The 21,136-nt window shown below is 42.2% G+C and overlaps 1 protein-coding gene across 1 annotated transcript in view; it reads left to right on the top strand.

Moving 5' to 3' along the window:
• Positions 1-21,136, top strand: part of ryr1b (ryanodine receptor 1b (skeletal)) — a 92,176-nt gene that overhangs the window by 21,124 nt on the left and 49,916 nt on the right. The window contains exons 16-42 of the mRNA XM_089012913.1: positions 522-708; positions 1,738-1,873; positions 1,952-2,047; positions 2,876-2,994; positions 3,065-3,198; positions 4,119-4,360; positions 5,005-5,197; positions 6,242-6,458; positions 7,488-7,592; positions 7,670-7,773; positions 8,979-9,062; positions 9,137-9,296; positions 10,232-10,379; positions 11,100-11,305; positions 11,401-11,575; positions 11,879-12,087; positions 13,301-13,647; positions 14,590-14,725; positions 14,870-15,030; positions 15,929-16,091; positions 17,127-17,213; positions 17,288-17,514; positions 17,834-18,278; positions 18,905-19,474; positions 20,441-20,641; positions 20,767-20,878; positions 20,961-21,104. Of these exons, the coding sequence (XP_088869039.1) occupies positions 522-708; positions 1,738-1,873; positions 1,952-2,047; positions 2,876-2,994; positions 3,065-3,198; positions 4,119-4,360; positions 5,005-5,197; positions 6,242-6,458; positions 7,488-7,592; positions 7,670-7,773; positions 8,979-9,062; positions 9,137-9,296; positions 10,232-10,379; positions 11,100-11,305; positions 11,401-11,575; positions 11,879-12,087; positions 13,301-13,647; positions 14,590-14,725; positions 14,870-15,030; positions 15,929-16,091; positions 17,127-17,213; positions 17,288-17,514; positions 17,834-18,278; positions 18,905-19,474; positions 20,441-20,641; positions 20,767-20,878; positions 20,961-21,104 (5,108 nt within the window). The remainder of the gene's footprint in view (positions 1-521; positions 709-1,737; positions 1,874-1,951; positions 2,048-2,875; positions 2,995-3,064; positions 3,199-4,118; positions 4,361-5,004; positions 5,198-6,241; positions 6,459-7,487; positions 7,593-7,669; positions 7,774-8,978; positions 9,063-9,136; positions 9,297-10,231; positions 10,380-11,099; positions 11,306-11,400; positions 11,576-11,878; positions 12,088-13,300; positions 13,648-14,589; positions 14,726-14,869; positions 15,031-15,928; positions 16,092-17,126; positions 17,214-17,287; positions 17,515-17,833; positions 18,279-18,904; positions 19,475-20,440; positions 20,642-20,766; positions 20,879-20,960; positions 21,105-21,136) is intronic.

The following is a 21,136-nucleotide window of genomic DNA, read 5'->3' as shown; positions in this document are numbered from 1 at the left end:
AATAACCCGCACAAGCCATCTGTACACTTGATGCAAAGAGCTATCAACCCAGCTAAACAGAACACATTTGATGAAGAACAAGGTAAAATTATAGCAGAGAAAGCAACCTACAAGGGATCATTGCTCAAGATGGCGAAAGAAGAAGGCTACGTTCCTCATCAAGTGCTGATGAAACCGGCCACTCCATTCCATCAAGCCATCAACAACCATCACAAAGGTCAATAAAACGACTTTATTATACTGTCGTTTATTTCTTTAATTATAATACCATAGCACATTTATTATACATAAAACAAGGTATATTTTGTGTAGTTTTAAGGCTTAGAAAATTAGAAAGTAGAACATTAGAAAGTGGAAAATGATGTTTTATGGGGACCTGGGAACGGATTATTCTCATTTTAATGGTTTCCTATGGGAAATTAATTTTTGGGATACACACTTTTCGCCTTACACACTGTGTGGGAACCAATTAAGTTCGTAAGCCAAGGTATCACTGTACATGTTTTTTTGGCCTCTCTCAGGGGTTTGGACTCTCTAAGCGGGAAGAACAAATCTCCGGGCCCTTTGTCTCTCCCTCTGGAGAGCGTCATCCTCTCGCTACAAGATCTCATTTTCTACTTCCGTCCTCCCGAGGACGAACTGGAACACGAAGAGAAGCAGACCAAGCTCCGCTCCCTCCGCAACCGTCAGAATCTTTTTCAAGAGGAGGTATGCGCCTGAGCACATTTTGGCTGCATGCTAGACATGCAAGGGAGGGATCAAAGGTGGCGACGGGGCTCACCTTCTGTACTTTAGAAGATGGATCCTGACCTTTGAACTGAGACGTTCGTCAATACTTGACCCAGTTAGTGGCGATTCCAGAAACATAACAAAACCCTCATCCACCAGGACTTAAATGATCTTTTTTTTAAACTCATTCAATGCCAGGCGATGTGCAAAAAAAAAAAAAATAAAAAAAAAAAAATAATAATAATAATAATAATAACACATTTAATTTCTAAGTGCCTTCCAAAACTCTCAAGGTCACTCAGCAGCCAGACGACCGGCCCCTCTGCGGATGAGAAGCTAGCCAGCGAGCTAACAGATAGCCAGCTAGACAGTTAGCTAACTAGCTAGACAGCCATATAGCTCTTTTTTCCTTATTAAGGCCTCCTTGGAATTATTATTCTCATCTATAGAGCGATCTAGTTGGCTAGCTATTTAGCTAGCCATCTGTTGGCTATCTATTCGCCATCTACTTGCTGGCTAGCTAGCTTTCTATCTGTATTAAATAGTGACATTCAGTGTATTAGCTAACTATCAAGCTATTAGCTATAGAGCTTTCTAGGTGGCTAGCTGTCTTGCTATCTATAACTTGGCTATCTATTAGCTATCTACTAGCTGGCTAGCTTGCTTTCTATCTGTATTTAATTGTGACATTCATTGTATTAGCTAACTAACGATCTAGCTAGCTACCTAGCTAGCTTTCAGCTATAGAGCTATCTAGGTGGCTAACTGTCTAGTTAGCTATACGTTGGCTATTTATTAGCTATCTACTAGCTGGTTAGCTATCCTGTGACTGTAAAGTGACCTTGACAGTTTTGAAAGGCGCTTAGAAATTAAATGTATTATTATTATTAATATAATATATGACTTTAAAATGTATTTTTTGTCATTAATTATCGACATTAGCGTTTTTTTTTAATGGAAACATTTCCTCAGCTTCAATCTGTGGTCTTCCATGTGTTTGTCCATCAGGGAATGATCACCATCGTGCTCGAGTGCATCGATGGGCTAAATGTGTACAACACGGCGGCCCACTTTTCCGAATTTGCTGGCGAGGAAGCGGCAGAGTCCTGGAAGGAGATCGTCAACCTCCTCTACGAACTTCTGGGTACAAAAATCACATCCGCTCGATCAAGACGATAAAATGTATCCATCCGACGTCATTTGTTTCCCTTCTTTTGGAAAGCTTCTCTCATCAGGGGCAATCGCTCCAACTGCGCCCTGTTCTGCGACAATCTGGACTGGCTGGTCAGCAAACTGGACCGTCTGGAGGCTTCGTCAGGTATCTCGCCGTCCCTTTAGACAATAATTGACGAGGATTTTCTCCAAAAAGTTGGACTGTAATAGAAATTGTCACTGTGCATTGTGCATGTCACTCCTAGGGCCTTCAGTAGTGCTATGTCTGAATCAATTAGCTGCGAGTGTGGTGAAGAATAATAATAATAAGAAGAATAATAAGAATAATAATCCATTTAATTTCTAAGCGCCTTTCAAAACTCTCACGGTCAATTTACAGTCACAGGATAAGTTTTTCTTTGGGTGAGCAGCGGCAGCCACATGCGCCAGCGTTCACTCAACCAGGAAGTAAATAGATAGAAAGCTAATAGAGAGCAAATAGATAGCTAATAGATAGCCAAATGTAAATTTCTCCACTGCGAGACTAATAAAGGCAATCCAATCCATTCCAAAAGCTAGCTAGCCGGCCAGCTAGCTAATAGATAGCAAATAGATAGCTAGTAGAAAGCTAATAGATAGCCTATAGATAGCCAGCTAGACAACTATTACCGACTTTCGACCAGCTTGACTTATGACCACCCGTACTTACGACCACTACCTCCAGACCCCATTTTTAACGCGCTAGCAGACCGGCAACATGTCCGACAATTTTGGCTAGCCAGCCAGCATCTCACTCTCGCACAGCAACCAACCGTGTGATGGCACCAAAGGGGAGAGTTTGCGAGTCATTTCGCCTCCCAGTCTCTATTCAACATTTTGAATTGATTTCGACTTACGACCATTTCGACTTACGACCGTTTGATCAGAACGGATCTCAGTCGTAAGTCGGATGATTCCTGGATAATGATATTTTTTGGTGTAATGTATCACCCAGGTATTCTGGAGGTTCTCTACTGTGTTCTCATCGAGAGCCCCGAGGTTCTCAACATCATCCAAGAAAGCCATATCAAGTCCATCATCTCTCTCCTGGACAAGCATGGACGCAACCACAAGGTGTGTTTTTGAGATGTTATAACATTCTCAAATAACATTTCACTTTCACTTTTTTTTTCCATCTTTTCAGGTTCTCGATGTCCTGCGCTCTCTCTGCGTGTGTAACGGCGTCGCAGTGAGATCCAATCAGAACCGCATCACTGAGAACTTGCTACCGGGCCGTGACCTCCTGCTGCAAACCAACATTGTAAATTATGTAACCAGGTACTCCAAAATGCCGAATTATGATTTCAAGCCTATGCAACAGGGGTTCTAAAACGTTGGACACCAAGTACCACCTAAAAAAAACAAACAAATAGCATCCCCCAAGTGCCATCATCATGACCAACATTACATTCTTTCTCTCACTTCCCCTGAAAAAAAACAACTAATACATACACAAAAACAAGCTAACAAAAACATAAAAAAACACACACAAATAAACAGACAAATGGACAACATAACATACAAACATAACAAACAAAATAAAGAAAAAAATAAACACACACATACAAATGCATAACTAAATCAATAAACAAATAAATATATAAATAACGTAATTAATTAATTAATAAACACAAAAATATAAATAAATAAATAAATGGATTGATGGATAAATAAATACAAAAATAAATAAACAAACACACGTACAAATAAATACACAAATTAATTAATACAGTAGTAATAAATAAATGAATGAATGGATGAATGAATAAATAAATAAATAAATAAATAAATAAATAAAAAAGCTTTCCAAGTCATGTGAGTAAAGTAGACCCATGTGGTACTACATAAATACATACATATGTAAAATAAATAAATAATAAATAAATACACAAATCAATAAATATATGGCTAAAATAATTAATTAATTAATTAAATGAACAAACACACACACACACACACACACACGAATAAATACATTAATTAATTAGTTAAGTAAATTAATTAATTAATTTTGGCACAAATAATAAATACATAAATAGATGAATCAGTAAATAATAAACAAATAAATAAATGAATAAAGCAAACTTTCCAATCCGGGTGGGTAAAGTATAGCCATGTTGTACTGAAGAAGAACGACTAATTTTGATTCAAAAAAGGGCATCTTTAAACATGTCAAAGATGTCGTTTTCTGTGCTCAGTGTGCGGCCAAACATTTTCTTGGGTACCTGCGAAGGCTCCACGCAGTACAAGAAGTGGTACTACGAGATGATCGTGGACTACGTGGAAGCCTTTGTGACGGCGCAGGCGTCTCACTTACGTGTGGGTTGGGCCATGACTGAAGGCTACAGCCCCTACCCCGGAGGCGGGGAGGGCTGGGGTGGCAACGGCGTGGGCGACGACCTCTACTCATACGGCTTTGACGGCCTCCATTTATGGTCAGGTAAGATTACATGAGTCACAGTTTAAAGGACAACCGACACCGACGTCTCCGGACAAGTTGTGTCCATAATTTGTAAAATGGCTTCAAATGACTTCTACTGAGCGTATTTTACAAAGATTCGACTGCATATAGCTATAGTTTACCTTTTAAGACTCGCGCTGAATATTCCGGAAGTCTTATTTTTGAGTTGGTGACGAGTCCTCACCCTACGTCACTGAAGGAACGCCCCTGACCGCAAAAAGGACACGTTGTAGCAGTCCTTTGTTGCTGTACTTGTTTGGTCTGAAAACTTCGTGTTGCACCAAAAAGAGGCGGAAGAGGGCGACAAAGCTCCGTGTAAGGAATTAATCAGCCTGTGGAAACTGGCTGATTAATTCCACCTTCTGAAACTGGCCACTTCCGGTTTCAAATTGAAGTACTTTTTAGACATTTTAAGTCATTTTTATTGGTGTTTTGTATTTGACTAAAAATATCATACTGTGTGTTTTGGGTATTTTAGATGCTATAAAACATTTTTCTGATGTCAGTTAAAAAACAAAAAAAGTGACGTCGGTTGTCCTTTCAGGTTGGATCCATCCTGCGGCGACATTTGTTGTGATTGCTCTGTGTTTGAAACAAATACACGGTGTTTTCTGCCAAACCAGGCACGGTCGCACGTCAGGTGGCTTCACCCACCGCACACACTCTAGCCGCGGACGACGTGGTCAGTTGCTGTTTGGATCTCAGCGTTCCCAGCATCTCCTTCCGCATCAACGGACACCCCGTTCAGGGCATGTTTGAAAATTTCAATGTGGACGCCCTTTTCTTCCCCGTCATCAGCTTCTCGGCGGGCGTCAAGTAAGGCTCATACACTTTTTTTTCTTAGCATATTCGAAATTGTTGCGTTGGCTATGCCCGAGTGTGCAAAAGCGCAAATAAAAGGTCCTTCTTCTGTTTCAAAATGGGTTGCTTTTCTCTCATAGACAGCTCTGTGATCTTCGTGTATGTAGTAGCAAATACAGTAATACCGTTGCTTACGAACTTAGTTGGTTCCCAGAAAGTGTGTATTCCAAACATTAATTTTCCATAGGAAACCATTACAATGTGAATAATCCGTTCGCAGGTCCCCATAAAACATAATTTTCTACTAAATAAGCCTTAAAACTACACAAACTATACCTTTTTTTTATGAGGCACTCTATGAGCTGTCTAGCTGACTGGCTGTAAACTGTCTAGCTGGCTAGCTGTTGGCTATCTGGCTATCTATTAACGATTTATTTGCTATCTATTAGCTAGCTAGCTATTAGCTGAATAGCTGACTGGCTGTAAACTGTCTAGCTGGCTAGCGGTTGGCTATCTATTAACTATTTATTTGCTATCTATTAGCTAGCTAGCCAGATAGCTACTAGCTGTCTAGCTGATTGGCTGTAAACAGGCTAGCTGTTGGCTATCTGGCAATCTATTAATTATTTATTTCCTATCTATTAGCTAGCTTGCTAGCTAGCTATTAGCTGTCTAGCTGACTGGATGTAAACTGTCTAGCTGGCTAGCGGTTGGCTATCTGGCTATCTATTAACTATGTATGTGCTATTTATTAGCTAGCTAGTTATTAGTTGTCTAGCAGACTGGCTGTAAACTGTCTAGCTGGCTAGCTGTTGACTATCTTGCTATCTATTAACTATTTATTTGCTATCCATTAGCTAGCACGCTAGCTATTAGCTGTCTAGCTGACTGGCTGTAAACTGTGTAGCTGGCTAGCTGTTGGCTATCTGGCTATCTATTAACTATTTATTTGCTACCTATTAGCTAAAAGTGGAGCGTAATGTTTTACAGTTCTCTGTAGCTCAAAATTCTTTCTTATTGTTTTCATTTAATGTATTTATTATTTCCTATTTTACCCAGAGCTCGCTTCCTCCTGGGTGGTCGCCACGGAGACTTCAAGTTCATGCCACCACCCGGCTACGCTCCGTGCTACGAGGCGCTCCTGCCCAGGGAGAGGATGCGCATCGAGCCCATCAAAGAGTACAAGCACGATTTCAGCGGTGTGCGGAATCTGCTTGGTCCCACCCTGTCGCTCACCCACACCTCTTTCACGCCGTGTCCCGTGGACACCGTTCAGGTGACAACACCAACAAAATATTAGCATATTAGTATATATATTTACATCTTACATTTACATTATATACAGTACAGTGATACCTCAGTTTACGAACTTAATTGGTTCCCAGAAAGTGTGTGTGAGGTGAAAAGTTTGTCTGCTGAACATTTATTTCCCATAAGAAACCATTAAAAATGTGAATAATCCTTTCCCAGGTCCCCATAAAACAGAATTTTCTACTGAATAACCCTTAAAACTACGCAAAAATAACAGTGATACCTTGGCTTACCAACTTAATTGGCTGCCAGACACAGTGTGTAAGGCAAAAAGTGTGTATCCCAAAAAATAATTTCCCATAGGAAACCATTAAAATGAGAATAATCCGTTCCCAGGTCCCCATAAAACATAATTTTCTACTAAATAAGCCTTAAAACTACACAAAATATACCGTATTTTATTTATAATAAATGTGCTATTGGATTATAATTAAAGAAATAAAATGTACTGTATAATAAAGTTGTTTTATTTACCTTTGCGATGGTCATTGATGTAGTTATCCTCACTCACACTGTCCCATGCTAGCTGCTTTTCGTTCATCCAAATCAACTGAAGGTTTTCAACCTTTTCTATTGCCTGAGACCGTTGCTTAGACAACACAGGAACACCCTTGGTCACACGTAGCAATGGTCGACTTAGCATAGTGGTACTGGGACGCTAAGTCACACAAACACACACCTCGTTCGTGTTTTTCGATGATCTCCTTCTTCCGCTCGACCATAATTGTCTTTTGTGTCCTCTTCGGCTTCACACTAGCCTGTGGTGGGTTTTTTTTCGGTCCCATCATAGCAAAAGTATTCCACTCGATAACATACCACATCTGCACTCAAAGAAAGTAAGTATGGAAAACTAGTCCGCCAGCCACAGTGGCGCTGTTTGATCGTGTGGTGTGGTGTTCATCCGCCGAAAACTAGTTTGTAGGCCAAGATTATGGTAATGTTCGTAAAGCGAAAAGTTTGTGATCTAATCTATCTATCGAATCAACGGCTATAGATTGTGTTGCCACCACACCTTGAGAGAATCCGGGAGAAACTGGCGGAGAATATTCACGAGCTGTGGGCGATCACCCGTATTGAGCAGGGTTGGACCTACGGGATTGTGAGTGTGAAATTAGAGGAATGTAATAATTCAACTAAAAAGTCCCCCAAAAATAACCATGAATATACCTTTCACAGTTAAGAGACGACAACAAGAAGCTTCATCCCTGTTTATTGGACTTCCAGAGTCTCCCGGAACCCGAGAGGAACTACAACTTGCAGATGTCCGCAGAGACTCTCAAGTGAGCTTCTCGTAAAATTTTAGCAACTGGGATTAGAGAAATGTACTTTTCACAGCAGCATAGTGATGAAATAAAGAGAAAAGGAAAGGAAGAAGTACAAAACAAAATACAGGAGTTGCTGTTAAGGCAGTCACTCTCGCAGCGCCATCTTGAAGTCAAAACAACAACAAAACTACATAAATAATACAACACAAAGACAGTCATTCAATCTTCAGCACTTTCTGCACCCTCTTTGTTGTACGAAGCAGTTCTGGATTAAAGAGCCTCCTTTTCACCAGTAGGTCAGGCATGAAATATGCACGTCCGCTACAAGCTAGATGTTGAAAGCAAACACGAAGCTGTAGCATCCATTGATGAAAAGAGATTGTCTCATATCTCCTGTTCCACGTCAATCCGCTTCAATTCCAAGCCGCGACAGTTCCGCACACTCTCCCCAAGCCATACATCCATGCAGCCGTAAACTGTCCATCATCATCATCGTTGTGTCCCTACTCTCTTCAAATGTGACCAACTTCCAAATTATTGACATTTCACACCCTTGTAATTAGCCACGCAAACTGAGATGAAACCCTTCATCGTTATCTTCTACTCAAAATCGGTGCTGATCTCAAATCCAAACCAAAGGCCCCATATTAAGGGATAAGTCAATCATGACGCTTGTTTACCAACTGGCGACCCAGTTGACTTTACGGTGCAGAGGTACCAGGTTCAATACCAGTTCTACCTGGGCCCACGTGGGTTTTCTCCGGGTCCTCCGGTTTCCTCCCACGTTCGAAAAACATGCATCGCAGTCTAATTTAACACCCCAAATTGTCCCTAGGTGTGATTGTGAACATGAATGGTTGTTTCTATCTGTGTGCATTATGATTGGCTGGCAAACGGTTCAGGGTATTCCCTGCCTACTCCCTGAAGACACCTGGGACAGTCTCCACAACCCCCTGCAACCCTAAAAATGATTAAAATGAATGAATGAATGTTTACAAACTTAAAATTCACAGAAAAGCTGTGTGAGGCCCTATACCAGTATCTACTGTACCTGTTGAAAATGTACTTTGAACACTAAGTACCAGGAAATGATCGGATTCCAAGACAATCAATGAATTAGTAGTGGAGACCAAGCTCAAACTCGCCTATGCCGGACTTGATCCCATCTCTGGAAGTAGACAGTTTTGGTGGCATCTACGTATCTCCTCATCCTCTCACAGGACACTCTTGGCTCTGGGCTGCCATGTCGGCATGGGCGACGAGAAAGCAGAGGAGAACCTCAAGAAAATCAAGCTGCCAAAGACGTACGTTCGCTAATATGTTACGGAGATTGTCTCAAATACTTGACCAGGTCTGGACTGATTTGTGTCCTCCGTAGGTATGTCATGAGTAACGGATATAAACCGGCGCCGCTGGACCTTAACCACGTCAAGCTAACACCCAACCAGAACCAACTAGTGGAAAAATTGGCGGAAAACGGACATAATGTTTGGGCGAGGGATCGTGTACGACAAGGGTGGACTTATAGCATCGTGCAGGTAAGAAATGTACGTCTACTTGGTTGAAATGTAAAATTCATTTGTCCTTTTTTTGGTAAAACTTCTTTAAAAACATGAAACTAGTGTAGTGATATCTCAGCTCACGAACATAATTGATTCCCAGAAAGTGTGTGTCAGGTGAAAAGTTCGTCTTCCGAACATTTATTTCCCATAAGAAACCATTAAAATGAGAATAATCGATTCCCAGGTCCCCATAAAACATAATTTTTGACTAAATAAGCCTTAAAACTACACAAAATATACCTTATTTTATGTATAATAAATGTGCTATTGTATTGTAATTAAAGAAATAAACTGTACTGGATAATAATAAGAATAATAATAGTAATTGATGGCTTGATTGAATGGAGAGGGAGGGAGGGAGTTACTGTTTGGAAGGAGAGTCACCTTCCATAAGGACTGTAGGAAACTCAACCTCCGCTGTGGCTTCTCTTCTTTGCTTCTTAGAAAGAGAGGCTTTATTCTTTTTGCTGACTAAAAACCTCTTAATTGACCACAGTTATAAGGTAGCAATGGTCGACTTAGCGTACTGGTACTGGGACTGGGACGCTAAGTCACACAAACGCACACCTCGTTTGTGTTCTTCAATGTTCTCCTTCTTCTGCTTTTTCTTTAATGTCTTCTTTGGCTTAACGCTAGCCTGTGGTGGGCTCTTCTTTTTTTTGGTCTCATAATAGCAAAAGTACACTTGATATGGTCTAAAATGTCAATCAAACTCAGACCACGTCCGCACTCCAAGAAAGGGGGTGACGAACGGGGACGCCGTGGTTTGGTTTGTCCGCCGAAAACTAGTTTGTCAGCCGAGACGATATGCGTGGAAATTTCATGTTCGTGAGGCGAAAGGTTCGTTAGCAGAGGTTTTACTGTACTTCCTGCCATTCAGTGTATGACATGTTTGTCAACATTTCTTCCAGGATATTCTTAGTAAGCGAAACCCCCGTCTAGTGCCTTACAACTTGCTGGACGAGAGAACCAAGAAGACCAACAGGGACAGCGTCAACAACGCCGTCCGCACACTCATTGGCTACGGCTACAACATTGAGCCTCCGGACCAGGAGAGCAGTGAGTCTTTTTCATTCCGTTCGAAAGAAGCTATTGTCATAAAATAGCAAAATCCTTCACTAAATGGTGGCCATGGTGGGGCCAGCTAGGTTCAATTTGGATCGTTCGTACAACAGACTTGTTCGGCAACAGAGGCTTAGTTATGCTGATGAGGTTATACCGGACCAAATGGGGCAATCAGGCCAGTCGTAGACCCCATACTCAGGCAGGACAATCGAAGTAATCAGTCTGGACAATAGAAGTAATCAGTGTAGCCGCAGGGAGTAGTCCTCTGCTCCCCTCAACCTGAGAGCAGGGACCAATCATAGCAGATTCCGGCACCGCCACGCCTGGACAGTAGGGATACATATAGGGCCAGAGTTACCAGAAATTTTTAGTTAGCTGACGAAGCTTCTCGGATGAGGAGCGAGACATCCTACACCTTTAAAGAAGTACAGATGACGGCTGAAGAAACCTTTTCATCGATGATGTCAGTCATTTTTTGTTATGAATTTAGGGAAGCCATTAGAATGTTTAACCCCTCCACATATTACAGATAGAGTGCACAACAAATGAACTTAATTCACTGCAAAAATGTGTCCACTCCAGTGCCAGGGTTTTTGTCATAGACCAGGAAAATGTGATAAAAGATACTATAATGTCTTAAAATTCAGACTTAATTGTAGCAAACTACAGTGTTTGTTTTTCAAGCTCCTGCTTATTTTTGTTCTTTTCCTGCAGCCACCCACAGCCTGGAGAACATCCGCGGTGACAAAGTTCGCCTTTTCCGGGCCGAAAGGTCGTACGGCGTCACGCAAGGGAAATGGTACTTTGAGTTTGAGGCGGTGACCACGGGCGAGATGCGAGTGGGCTGGGCTCGGCCCAGCGTCCGCTCCGACACCGAACTGGGGGCGGATGAACTTGCTTACGTCTTTAACGGCAATAAGGTCAGTCCAAACCGACTGCTTTAAAAATGTTTTTTTTTTTTAATTGTGCCTCCGATATTTTTTCTTCCGACGCAATGACGATGTGATATTTTCAGGCGCAAAGGTGGCACGTCGGCAATGAGCCTTTCGGCCGCCAGTGGCAGTCCGGCGACGTGGTCGGCTGTATGATCGACCTGACGGAGATGAACATCATGTTTACGCTCAACGGCGAAATGTTGATCAGCGACTCTGGATCAGAGATGGCGTTCAAAGAAATCGACATCGGAGAAGGTGATGAGAGTGTTTAACTCATTCACTGCCAGGACGATGTGTCCACTCCAGTGCCAGGGTTATTGTCATTCGAATTCCAGGACCCACAGAATATTGAGTTTTAGGAGTACATAAACATTAAATTCAGTGTAAGAAACCTTAGACACTCTTCTTTCATCAGAAAAAAAACACGTTAATTCCTAAGTTATATGGTTCTGGAGTTATGTGAGCTTGAAATGGGGGCAGCTTTTTGGTTCCAGACATTTTGTTGTATTTAAACCGTCAACCTATTCTTGAATTTGTGTGTTTTCTTAAACTCCTCAGGTTTCATCCCAGTGTGTGCATTGGGTTTGTCCCAGGTTGGAAGAATTAATCTTGGTCAGAATGTTAGCAGCCTGCGTTTTTTTGCCATTTGCGGCCTTCAAGAAGGCTTTGAGCCTTTTGCTATCAACATGAAGCGAGACATTACTATGTGGTTCAGCAAAAGCCTTCCCCAATTTCATCCCGTCCCCGCTGACCACAACCACCTGGAGGTACACTCTTCTTTTATTTTAATTATTAGCAATTAATCTGCATTATCTGCATCAAAGTTCTGCATCTAACTTCTGAGCTAACTTTCTATATTTCAGTTATTCCAGGCTATCTAGCTGGCTATCTATTTACTATCTATTCGCTAGCTGGCTAGCTCTCTAGTTGGCTATCTATTAGTTATTTATTGGCTAGCTAATCTCACTATCTAGTTGGCTATCTAGTGAGCTACCTAGGCTGGCTACCTTGCTACATGTCTATTTGATATCTTTTTGCTGACTAGCTATCTAGCTAGCTTTCTAACTAGCTATCTATTTGCTATCTATATGCTATCTATTAGCTATTTATCGCGCTAGCTATCTATTAGTTATCCATTAACCAGCTAACTAACTTTCTATCTATTTGAGTTATTCCAGGCTTTCTAGCTGGCTGTCTATTTGCTATCTGTTAGCTAGCTGGCTAGCTCTCTAGTTGGCTATCTATTAGTTATTTATTGGCTAGCTAATCTCACTATCTAGTTGGCTATCTAGTGAGCTACCTAGGCTGGCTACCTTGCTACATGTCTATTTGATATCTTTTTGCTGACTAGCTATCTCGCTAGCTTTCTAACTAGCTATCTATTTGCTATCTATATGCTATCTATCAGCTATTTATCGCGCTAGCTATCTATTAGTTATCCATTAACCAGCTAACTAACTTTCTATCTATTTGAGTTATTCCAGGCTTTCTAGCTGGCTGTCTACTTGCTATCTGTTAGCAAGCTGGCCAGCTCTCTAGTTGGCTATCTATTAGTTATTTATTGGCTAGCTAATCTCACTATCTAGGTGGCTATCTAGCGAGCTGTCTAGGTGGCGACCTTGCTACATGTCTATGATATCTTTTTGCTAACTAGCTATCTAGCTGGCTACGTAACTAGCTATCTATTCTCTATCTATATGCTATCTATTAGCTATCTATCTCGCTAGCTAATTATTAGTTATCCATTAGCTAGCTAACTAACTTTCTATTTGAGTTATTCCAGGTTGAGTGAACGCTGGCGTGTGTGGCTGCCGCTGCTCACCCACATAAAAAATTTCCACATTTTCCTGTGACTGTAAAGTGACCTTGAAAGTTTTGAAAGGCGCTTTAAAATGAAATGTATTATTATTATTATTATTATTATTATTATTATTATTATTATTATTATTATTATAAATGGGTGAAAAATCGATTCTGTAGGTATCGCGCGTGGATGGGACTGTGGACAGCGCCCCCTGCCTGAAGTTAACCCACAAGACATTCGGCTCGCAAAATGCCAACACGGACATGATGTTCCTGAGGCTCAGCATGCCCATCCAGTTCCACGAGACCTTCAAGATCCCAGCGGGCACCACGCTACTCACCCGGGCGCTCACCATCCCCGAAGACGAAGTGCTGGTCGTTGAGCCCGATTCGGAATTCGAGGTCCTCAAGAAGTCGGCAAGCCGTAAGGAACAGGAGGAAGATAAGAAGGAGTCGTCAGTGCCGAAAGAGATCTCGGTGGAAAACGAGAAGGACGCCATGACAGAGAAAGGAAAGAAAAGAGGGTATGATTCACGTTTAATTCAGGATTTGTTGGGTACATACATGTGCACATACAGGTAACATCCAACTTACGACCGAGTTCCGTTCCGACCAAACGGTCGTAAGTCAAAATGGTCGTGAGTCCAAATCCATTCAAAATGTTGAATAGAAACTCGGAGGCTAAATGACTCTTTTAGCTATCTAGCTAGCTGGAGAGCTATCTATTAGCAATACACCTGGCGAGCTATTTGAGTCAGGAAACATATTAGCTATCTAGTTAGCCGGCTGTCTATCTATTAGCTAGCTAGCTAGTATTCTATTAACTAGCGAGCTGGCTTTCTAGCTATTAGCTATCTAGCTATCTAGAGAGTTAGCTATTAGCAATACACTTGGCTAACTATTTGAGTCAGGAAACATATTAGCTATCTAGTTCGCCGGCTGTCTATCCATTAGCTTGCTATCTAGCATTCTATTAACTAGCTAGCTGGCTTTCTATCTATTAGCTATCTAGCTAGCTAGAGATCTATCTTTTAACAATATAGCTGGCCAGCTATTTGAGTCAGGAAACATATTAGCGATCTAGTTAGCTAGCTCTCTATTAGCTAGCTATCTAGCATTCTCTTAGCTATCACTATCTATTCGCTATCTATTAGCCATCTATTGGCTAGCTATTAGCTACCTATTCGCTTGCTATTGGCTATCTATTAGCTAGCTAGCTAGCTTTTTATCTTTTTGAGTTATTCCGGGTTGAGTGAACGCTGGCGCGTATGGCTGCCGCTACGCATCCACAGAAAAACTGATCCTGTGACTGTAAAGTGACCTTGAGAGTTTTGAAAGGTGCTTCGAAATGAAATGGATTATTATTCTTATGATGAATATGGATCACCGAAAAAACTATTTGCGGTTTCTATTTCTTTGCCAATGGACTCGACAGGCAACAAAATGTTTTGTTTTCTGCACTTCAGATTTTTCTTCAAAGCTAAGAAAGTGGCCATGACACCTCTTGCTCCTCCCCCTGCCCCGCCCACCGTTCCCCGCCTGGTGGAAGATGTTGTCCCCGATGACCGCGATGACCCCGAGATCATTCTTAACACCACCACTGTAAGACACAAACCCTCATATCGGCTTTTAACAAGTTGCAGAATGATGTTATTTACGCGGGCCGATAAAAATGATGTGTCGGGCCGGATTTGGCCCCCGGGCCTTGAATTTGACACTTAACATCTCTCGTTATTTTCTCTCCAGTACTACTATTCGGTGAGGATCTTTGCCGGGCAAGAGCCAACCGGCGTGTGGATAGGTTGGGTGACACCCGACTACCACCAATTTGATCCAAATTTTGATCTCTCCAAAGTGCGGAACGTCACCGTCACTGTGGGGGACGACAAAGGCAATATACACGACAGGTTTGTTCACATCATGACATTGTTTTTTTTCTTATTATTATTAATAATAATAATAATAATAATAATAATAATAATAATACATTTCATTTAATTTCTAAGCGACTTTCAAAACTCTCGAGGTCACTTTACAGTCACAGGATAAAGTTTTTCTGTGGGTGAGCAGCGGCAGCCACGTGTCAGCGTTCACTCAACCCTGAAGTAACTCAAATAGATAGAAAGCTACCTAGCTAGTGAATGGATAGCTAATAAATAGCCAGATAGCCAACAGCTAGACAGCTTACAGCCAGCCAGCGAGACAGCCAATAGCTAGCCATCTAGCTAGCTATCTATTCGCTAGCTATTAGCTATCTATTTGCTTGCTTTTAGCTATCTATTTGTTAGCTATCAGCTATCTATTCGCTAGCTATCATATATCTATTCACTAGCTATTAGACATCTATTCGCTAGCTATCGGCTATCTATTCGCTAGCTATTAGATATCTATTCGCTAGCTATTGGCTATCTATTCGCTAGCTATTGGCTATCTATTCGCTAGCTTGCTATCTATTTGAGTTACTTCTGGGTTGAGTGAATGCTGGCGCGTGTGTTTCCCGCTGCTCACCCACAGAAAAACTTATCCTGTGACTGTAATGTGACCTTGAGAGTTTTGAAAGGCGCTTATAGAGGGGAAAAAACACTTTTTGGTCCGTTACAAATGATTTTGTATTAGCTATCTATTAGTTAGATAGCTGTCTAGCTGGCTGGCAGTTAGCTAGCTAGCTGTTGGCTCTGTGGCTTATTAAGGCCTCTTTGGAATAATTATTCTCATCAGTTCGGCACTTTTTCGGGATGTGTTTTAAGAGCGCTCCAAATAAAAGTCTCAGTGCTACATTGTGATTGACAATTTTTCTGCGTGTAGCATGAAGCATAGCAACTGTTACATGGTCTGGGGAGGGGACCTGGTCAGCACTCAGCAGACCCGCTTCAGTCAGGAGGACATGGTAGTCGGATGCCTGGTGGACTTGGCCACGGGCCTCATGACCTTCACGGCCAACGGAAAGGAAATCAACGCCTTCTACCAGGTGAGGAGGTGCATGTCCGTTATAAGTGAGTTCATGCAATTTGGGGATTTAAGAGATGCTCCATCGGACACTGTGGACAAAGACTCGAACACAGAAAGATTGTCTTTTATACTGCCGGCAGGAGACGTAGTCATTCATGACAGACGCCTGAATTCTGCAGCCCTCTGCCAAGCTATTTATTGAGAGTATATGCAAATGAAAGTGATACATTAGTAAAACATAGTTTTCTTGAATACCACACCACTTGAGTTCTAATCACGAACAGCTGTAAGCAATAAAACATTGTCTTTTCCATGAACTGATAAATGTGTAACCTGGCTCATGAGCTCTTCCTGTGAAGGAGTTTCAAGTCATAAATTGCTTCCGGTGATAAAGGAGTTTCCCAAGTCCTAAATTCTGTCCATCTGGCCTTGGACAGCCACCATCTCCATTTCTCCCCCTGTAGAAAAAGTAGTGCGTATATAATGTGGTTTGCCTTTTATACTGTATATAGAAAATGTGTATATACAGTAAAGTCTCGTTATATCGATATTCAAGGGAGTCCGAAAAAGTATCGATATAACCAGGACTATCGATATATCAGACCCTGTTTGCATGTAATTTTCTCCGTGCATGCATAGAAATAGTATCAATATAACCGGGACTATCGATATAGCCGATATCGCTATAACGAGACTTTACTGTATTTCTATATTATATTTAGAAAACATTTTTTATTCATTGAAGGTGCACCTTCTACTCTGGTGCGCCTTATACATGTATATGGAAAAAGTTAGAAAATACACCATTCGTTGGGGGCGCGCCTTCTACACCAAAAATTACGGGCTGATTTTTTTTTCAAATCAGCTTTCCCCATTGAATTCAATGAAAATGCCGTTGATCCGTTCCAGTACACCCCCCCAAAAAAAACAACAACACATTTTATTCCTCGTGTGTTTTTAATAACTCGAAATTTTGTGTTCTTTTGTTTTTTTTTTTTTCAATTTATAGCATGTCCCGTTCTTGTGCAGTAAAACCCTGTGTGTTCTGTTTCAGGTGGAACCCAACACCAAGCTGTTCCCCGCCGTCTTCATCCAGCCTTCCAGCCAGAACATGGTGCAACTGGAGCTGGGAAAACTCAAGGTCCGATCCTGACATCCTGCTTTCTCCTTTCATTTGCCCCAAGTGACTCAAACCTTCTTCGCTCCTTCCCCCAGAACATCATGCCCATTTCGGCTGCCATGTTCCGCAGCGAGCGCAAGAACCCGGTGCCGCAGTGCCCCCCGAGGTTGGATGTCCAAATGTTGACTCCGGTCATCTGGAGCCGAATGCCCAATCGCTTCCTCAACCCGGAGGTTGGAAAAGTGAACGAGAAGCAGGGCTGGATGGTGGAATGCACCGAGCCGCTCGTCATGATGGCCCTGCACATCCCGGAGGAGAACAGGTGGGACGGTCACAGTACCTTTTTCCCACGTGTTTTTAGCAAAAGACAAACAATAAATTAATGTGTAGTAGGATAAACATCTGATTTAAGATGCCAAAATATTTTGTTCTGAACAGTTAGGTTTACAGTAAAATATGGGCAAATGGTGTATTTGTCACCATGAAAGAGTTCCGTCTACCTACCGACCGACTGAACAACCGACCAAGACCCAAACCCAAACTCGCCCAAACCTACATACCTACCGACATACTGACCGATCAATCGACCGATCCAAACCCACCTACCCACTTACTGAGTAGTCGAATGATCGTGTGTTCAGATGCATTGACGTCTTGGAGCTGTCGGAACGCCAAGACCTGATGAAGTTCCACTTCCACACCCTCATGCTCTACTGCGCCGTTTGCGCCCTGGGCAACAACCGTGTGGCCCACGCGCTGTGCAGCCACGTGGACGAATCGCAGCTCTTCTACGCCATCGAGAACACCTACCTACCCGGTCCTCTCCGCAGTGGCTACTACGACCTTCTCATCAGTATCCACCTCGAGTCGGCCAAGCGGGCGCGTTTGGGCACCAACAAAGAATTCATTGTGCCCATGACGGAGGATACGCTTAGTATCCACCTTTATCCGGATGCCAAGAAGGCCCATTCCCTGCCCGGTGTGGGTCCCAACACCTGCTTGCGACCTAAACTGCATTTCTCCTCTGTCAATTTTGTGGGCGTGGATCCTGACTTGTATACGCTTAGTCCCATTTTCCCACTTCAGGTAGGAGACACGATGAACGAGTTCACTTTGACAAATAAACAGAACCGCATGTTTATTATCTTTTCAAAGTGTAGCTAATCACTTAGCTACAGTAATGCCAGACGTGGGGAAGTTGGAGTAGGTGGGGTTGGAATGTGGAACAGTGGATACTGTATCTATCTACCGTATCTATCTATCTAGCTAGCAATCCAGCTATCTATCAATCTAGTGAGCTAGCTGGCTATCAATCTAGTTGGCTAGCTATCTTGATATCAATCTGGTTAGAAACTAGCTAGCTAGCTGAGTCTAGCTAGCTAGTTTGATTAATCTAGCTAGCTATAAATCTAGCTAGCTATTTAGATTGATAGATAGCTAGATTTATAGCTAGCTAGCGAGCTAGATTGACCTTGCTAGTGAACAAGATTGATAGCTAGCTATTTAACCAGATTGATAGCTAGATATATAGCTCGATAGATAGTTAGATAGATTTTTCAAATACTGTAGTTATTTATATCTATTAAACCACAAATAATAACCCACTTGCGGTCAAACTGGTGTGAATGTTGGCCACAAACTATGGAATGTGACACTTGTGCTTTACAAGATGTTGACTTACACGTCAACCAGTTTTCTTTCCTGCACTTCAGGAGCTGAAAACCCTGGCGATTAGCATGCTAACCGAGGCTGTCCTTGATGGTAGCCAGGCCATGCGCGATCCAGTAGGGGGCAGCGTGGAGTTCCATTTTGTTCCCATACTCAAGTTGATCAGCACACTTCTCATTATGGGCATCTTCAACGATGAAGACACCAAACACATCTTGAAGATGATTGACCCTAACGTGTTTAGTGGGAAGGAAGAGGAGGAGGAGGAGGAAGCGGTCACGGAAATAACGGAAAGCGAAATGGAAGGGGAAAGCGAGGCAGAGGAGGAGGAGTCAGAGGAGGCTGATCTGGAGGATGACGGTGAGGGAGAGGAGGACGAAGAGCTGAAAGCTTTGGAAGAAGAAGACCACGACGACGACGAAGAAGATGCTGTACCGAAGGATGAGAAGATAGAGGACGGCGAGGCCAAAGGTGAAAAAGTGGATGGAGAAAAGGTAGAAGAAGAGAAGGAGGCCGAGATGCTGGAGGCTGAATTGAAAGAAGAAGAAGAAGATGAAGAGGGTCTGGAGGAGGGATTGCTCCAGATGAAGTTGCCAGAATCTGTCAAATTGCAGGTTAGTCTGATAACAATTAAAAAAAAACCACAGACTGCTGCTCTCACAAAATATATTCTGTTAAGGTTGATGTTAAAACTGGTGAAAATGAAACATATTTCAGTTTGTTTTTATAGTATTTAACAAATGTCATGCTCTATTATTACCTGTTTATCCATTCCATGCTGTAAAATAGTTAAAAGTGCTTTAAGAAAAGTTATTTTTTTAAACTTGGAACAGATTAAACATTTTTACATTGATTATAATGGCAAGTGTTGTCTCAGTTTTCGAACAAATCGGTTTTCAAACAGGTTTCTGGAACGGATTATGGTTGAAAACCGAGGTATAAAACAGATTTAAGTTTGTTTTTATAGTATTTAACAAATGTCCTGCTCTATTGATGAGAAGGTTTCTTCAGCCGTCATCTGTACAAAAGTGAAGGTTTCGGACGTTTCGCCTCCTATCCAAGAGGCTTCGTCAGCGAACTAAAGTCTGACTGGTCGTATCGGCCCTATTTATATATCCCTAATGTCCAGACATGGTGGCGCCGGACCCAGCTATGATAGGTCCCTACTCTCAGGTGGCCCTGTGGCCCCACCGATTGTTCCGAAACCTTCACATTTGTACAGATGACGGCTGAAGAAACCTTCTCATCGATGGACCACTCCTGTACGACTAACAGCTTACACAGACGTAGTCCTGCTCTATTATTATCTGTTTATCCAGTTCAGGCTGTAAAATAGTTCAAAGTGCTTTTAAAAACGTTTTTTTCTAGACTTGGAACGGATTAAAAAAAAATACATTGATTATAATGGCAGGTGTTGTTTCAGTTTTCGAACAAATCGTTTTCTGGTGCAAATTATGGTGGGAAACCGAGGTATCACTGTCCTCATTTATCGAAGACCTTTCAAAATAAGTCTTGGAAGAAGTTCTAACAGAGTATTTTGATGAAGTAATCCATGTCAAATTGTATTTCTTTTCTCTCAGATGTGCGCTCTGCTGCAGTACTTCTGCGACTGTGAGCTGCGACATCGCGTGGAGGCCATTGTGGCCTACTCGGACAACTTTGTGCATGAAATTCAGAGCAATCAACGGGTTCGTTACAACCTGCTAATGACGGCCTTCTCCATGTCGGCTGCCGAGACGGCACGCAAGACTCGCGAGTTCCGCTCACCGCCGCAGGACCAGGTATTCGAAGGAAACAAATTCAGTCCTAGATTATTAGTATGAATTATTTCATCACACGAGTCGTGGCTGCCGAATGCGTGTATAAAATTGTCCTTTTTGAAATGTATTAATTTATTCCACCAAAGGTTCTTTTGCTGACCGATTTCAAACACAATCCAGAGGACGAGGATTGTCCTGTGCCCGAAGATGTCCGAGACACTCTGGGAGAATTCCACAACGACCTTCTTCTTCACTGCGGTGAGGAAACCTGGAAAGTTCTTACATCCCATAAGCGTTCTACTTCCTGTTCTTAGTCCCACTTTTCACCTTCTCCCCGAAGGCATCCATCTTGAAGAAGAGACGGAGGAGGAGAAGGTGGACACCTCCCTGAGTGGAAGACTCCTCAGCCTGGTGGACAAAGTGAAACGCTTGCGAAAGAAGGATGAGGAGGAGAAGCCCGAAGCTGAGGAGGAGCCCAAACCCAGTAAGATGGAACACAAATCGACGTTTGTGTCC

The sequence above is a fragment of the Hippocampus bargibanti genome, linkage group LG14 (genome assembly GCF_051943395.1).
Source record: "Hippocampus bargibanti isolate YZ-2025 linkage group LG14, ASM5194339v1, whole genome shotgun sequence".
NCBI lineage: Eukaryota > Metazoa > Chordata > Actinopteri > Syngnathiformes > Syngnathidae > Hippocampus > Hippocampus bargibanti.
Note: the sequence above shows the minus strand (reverse complement) of the source record. Positions and strands in the feature narration are given on the sequence as shown.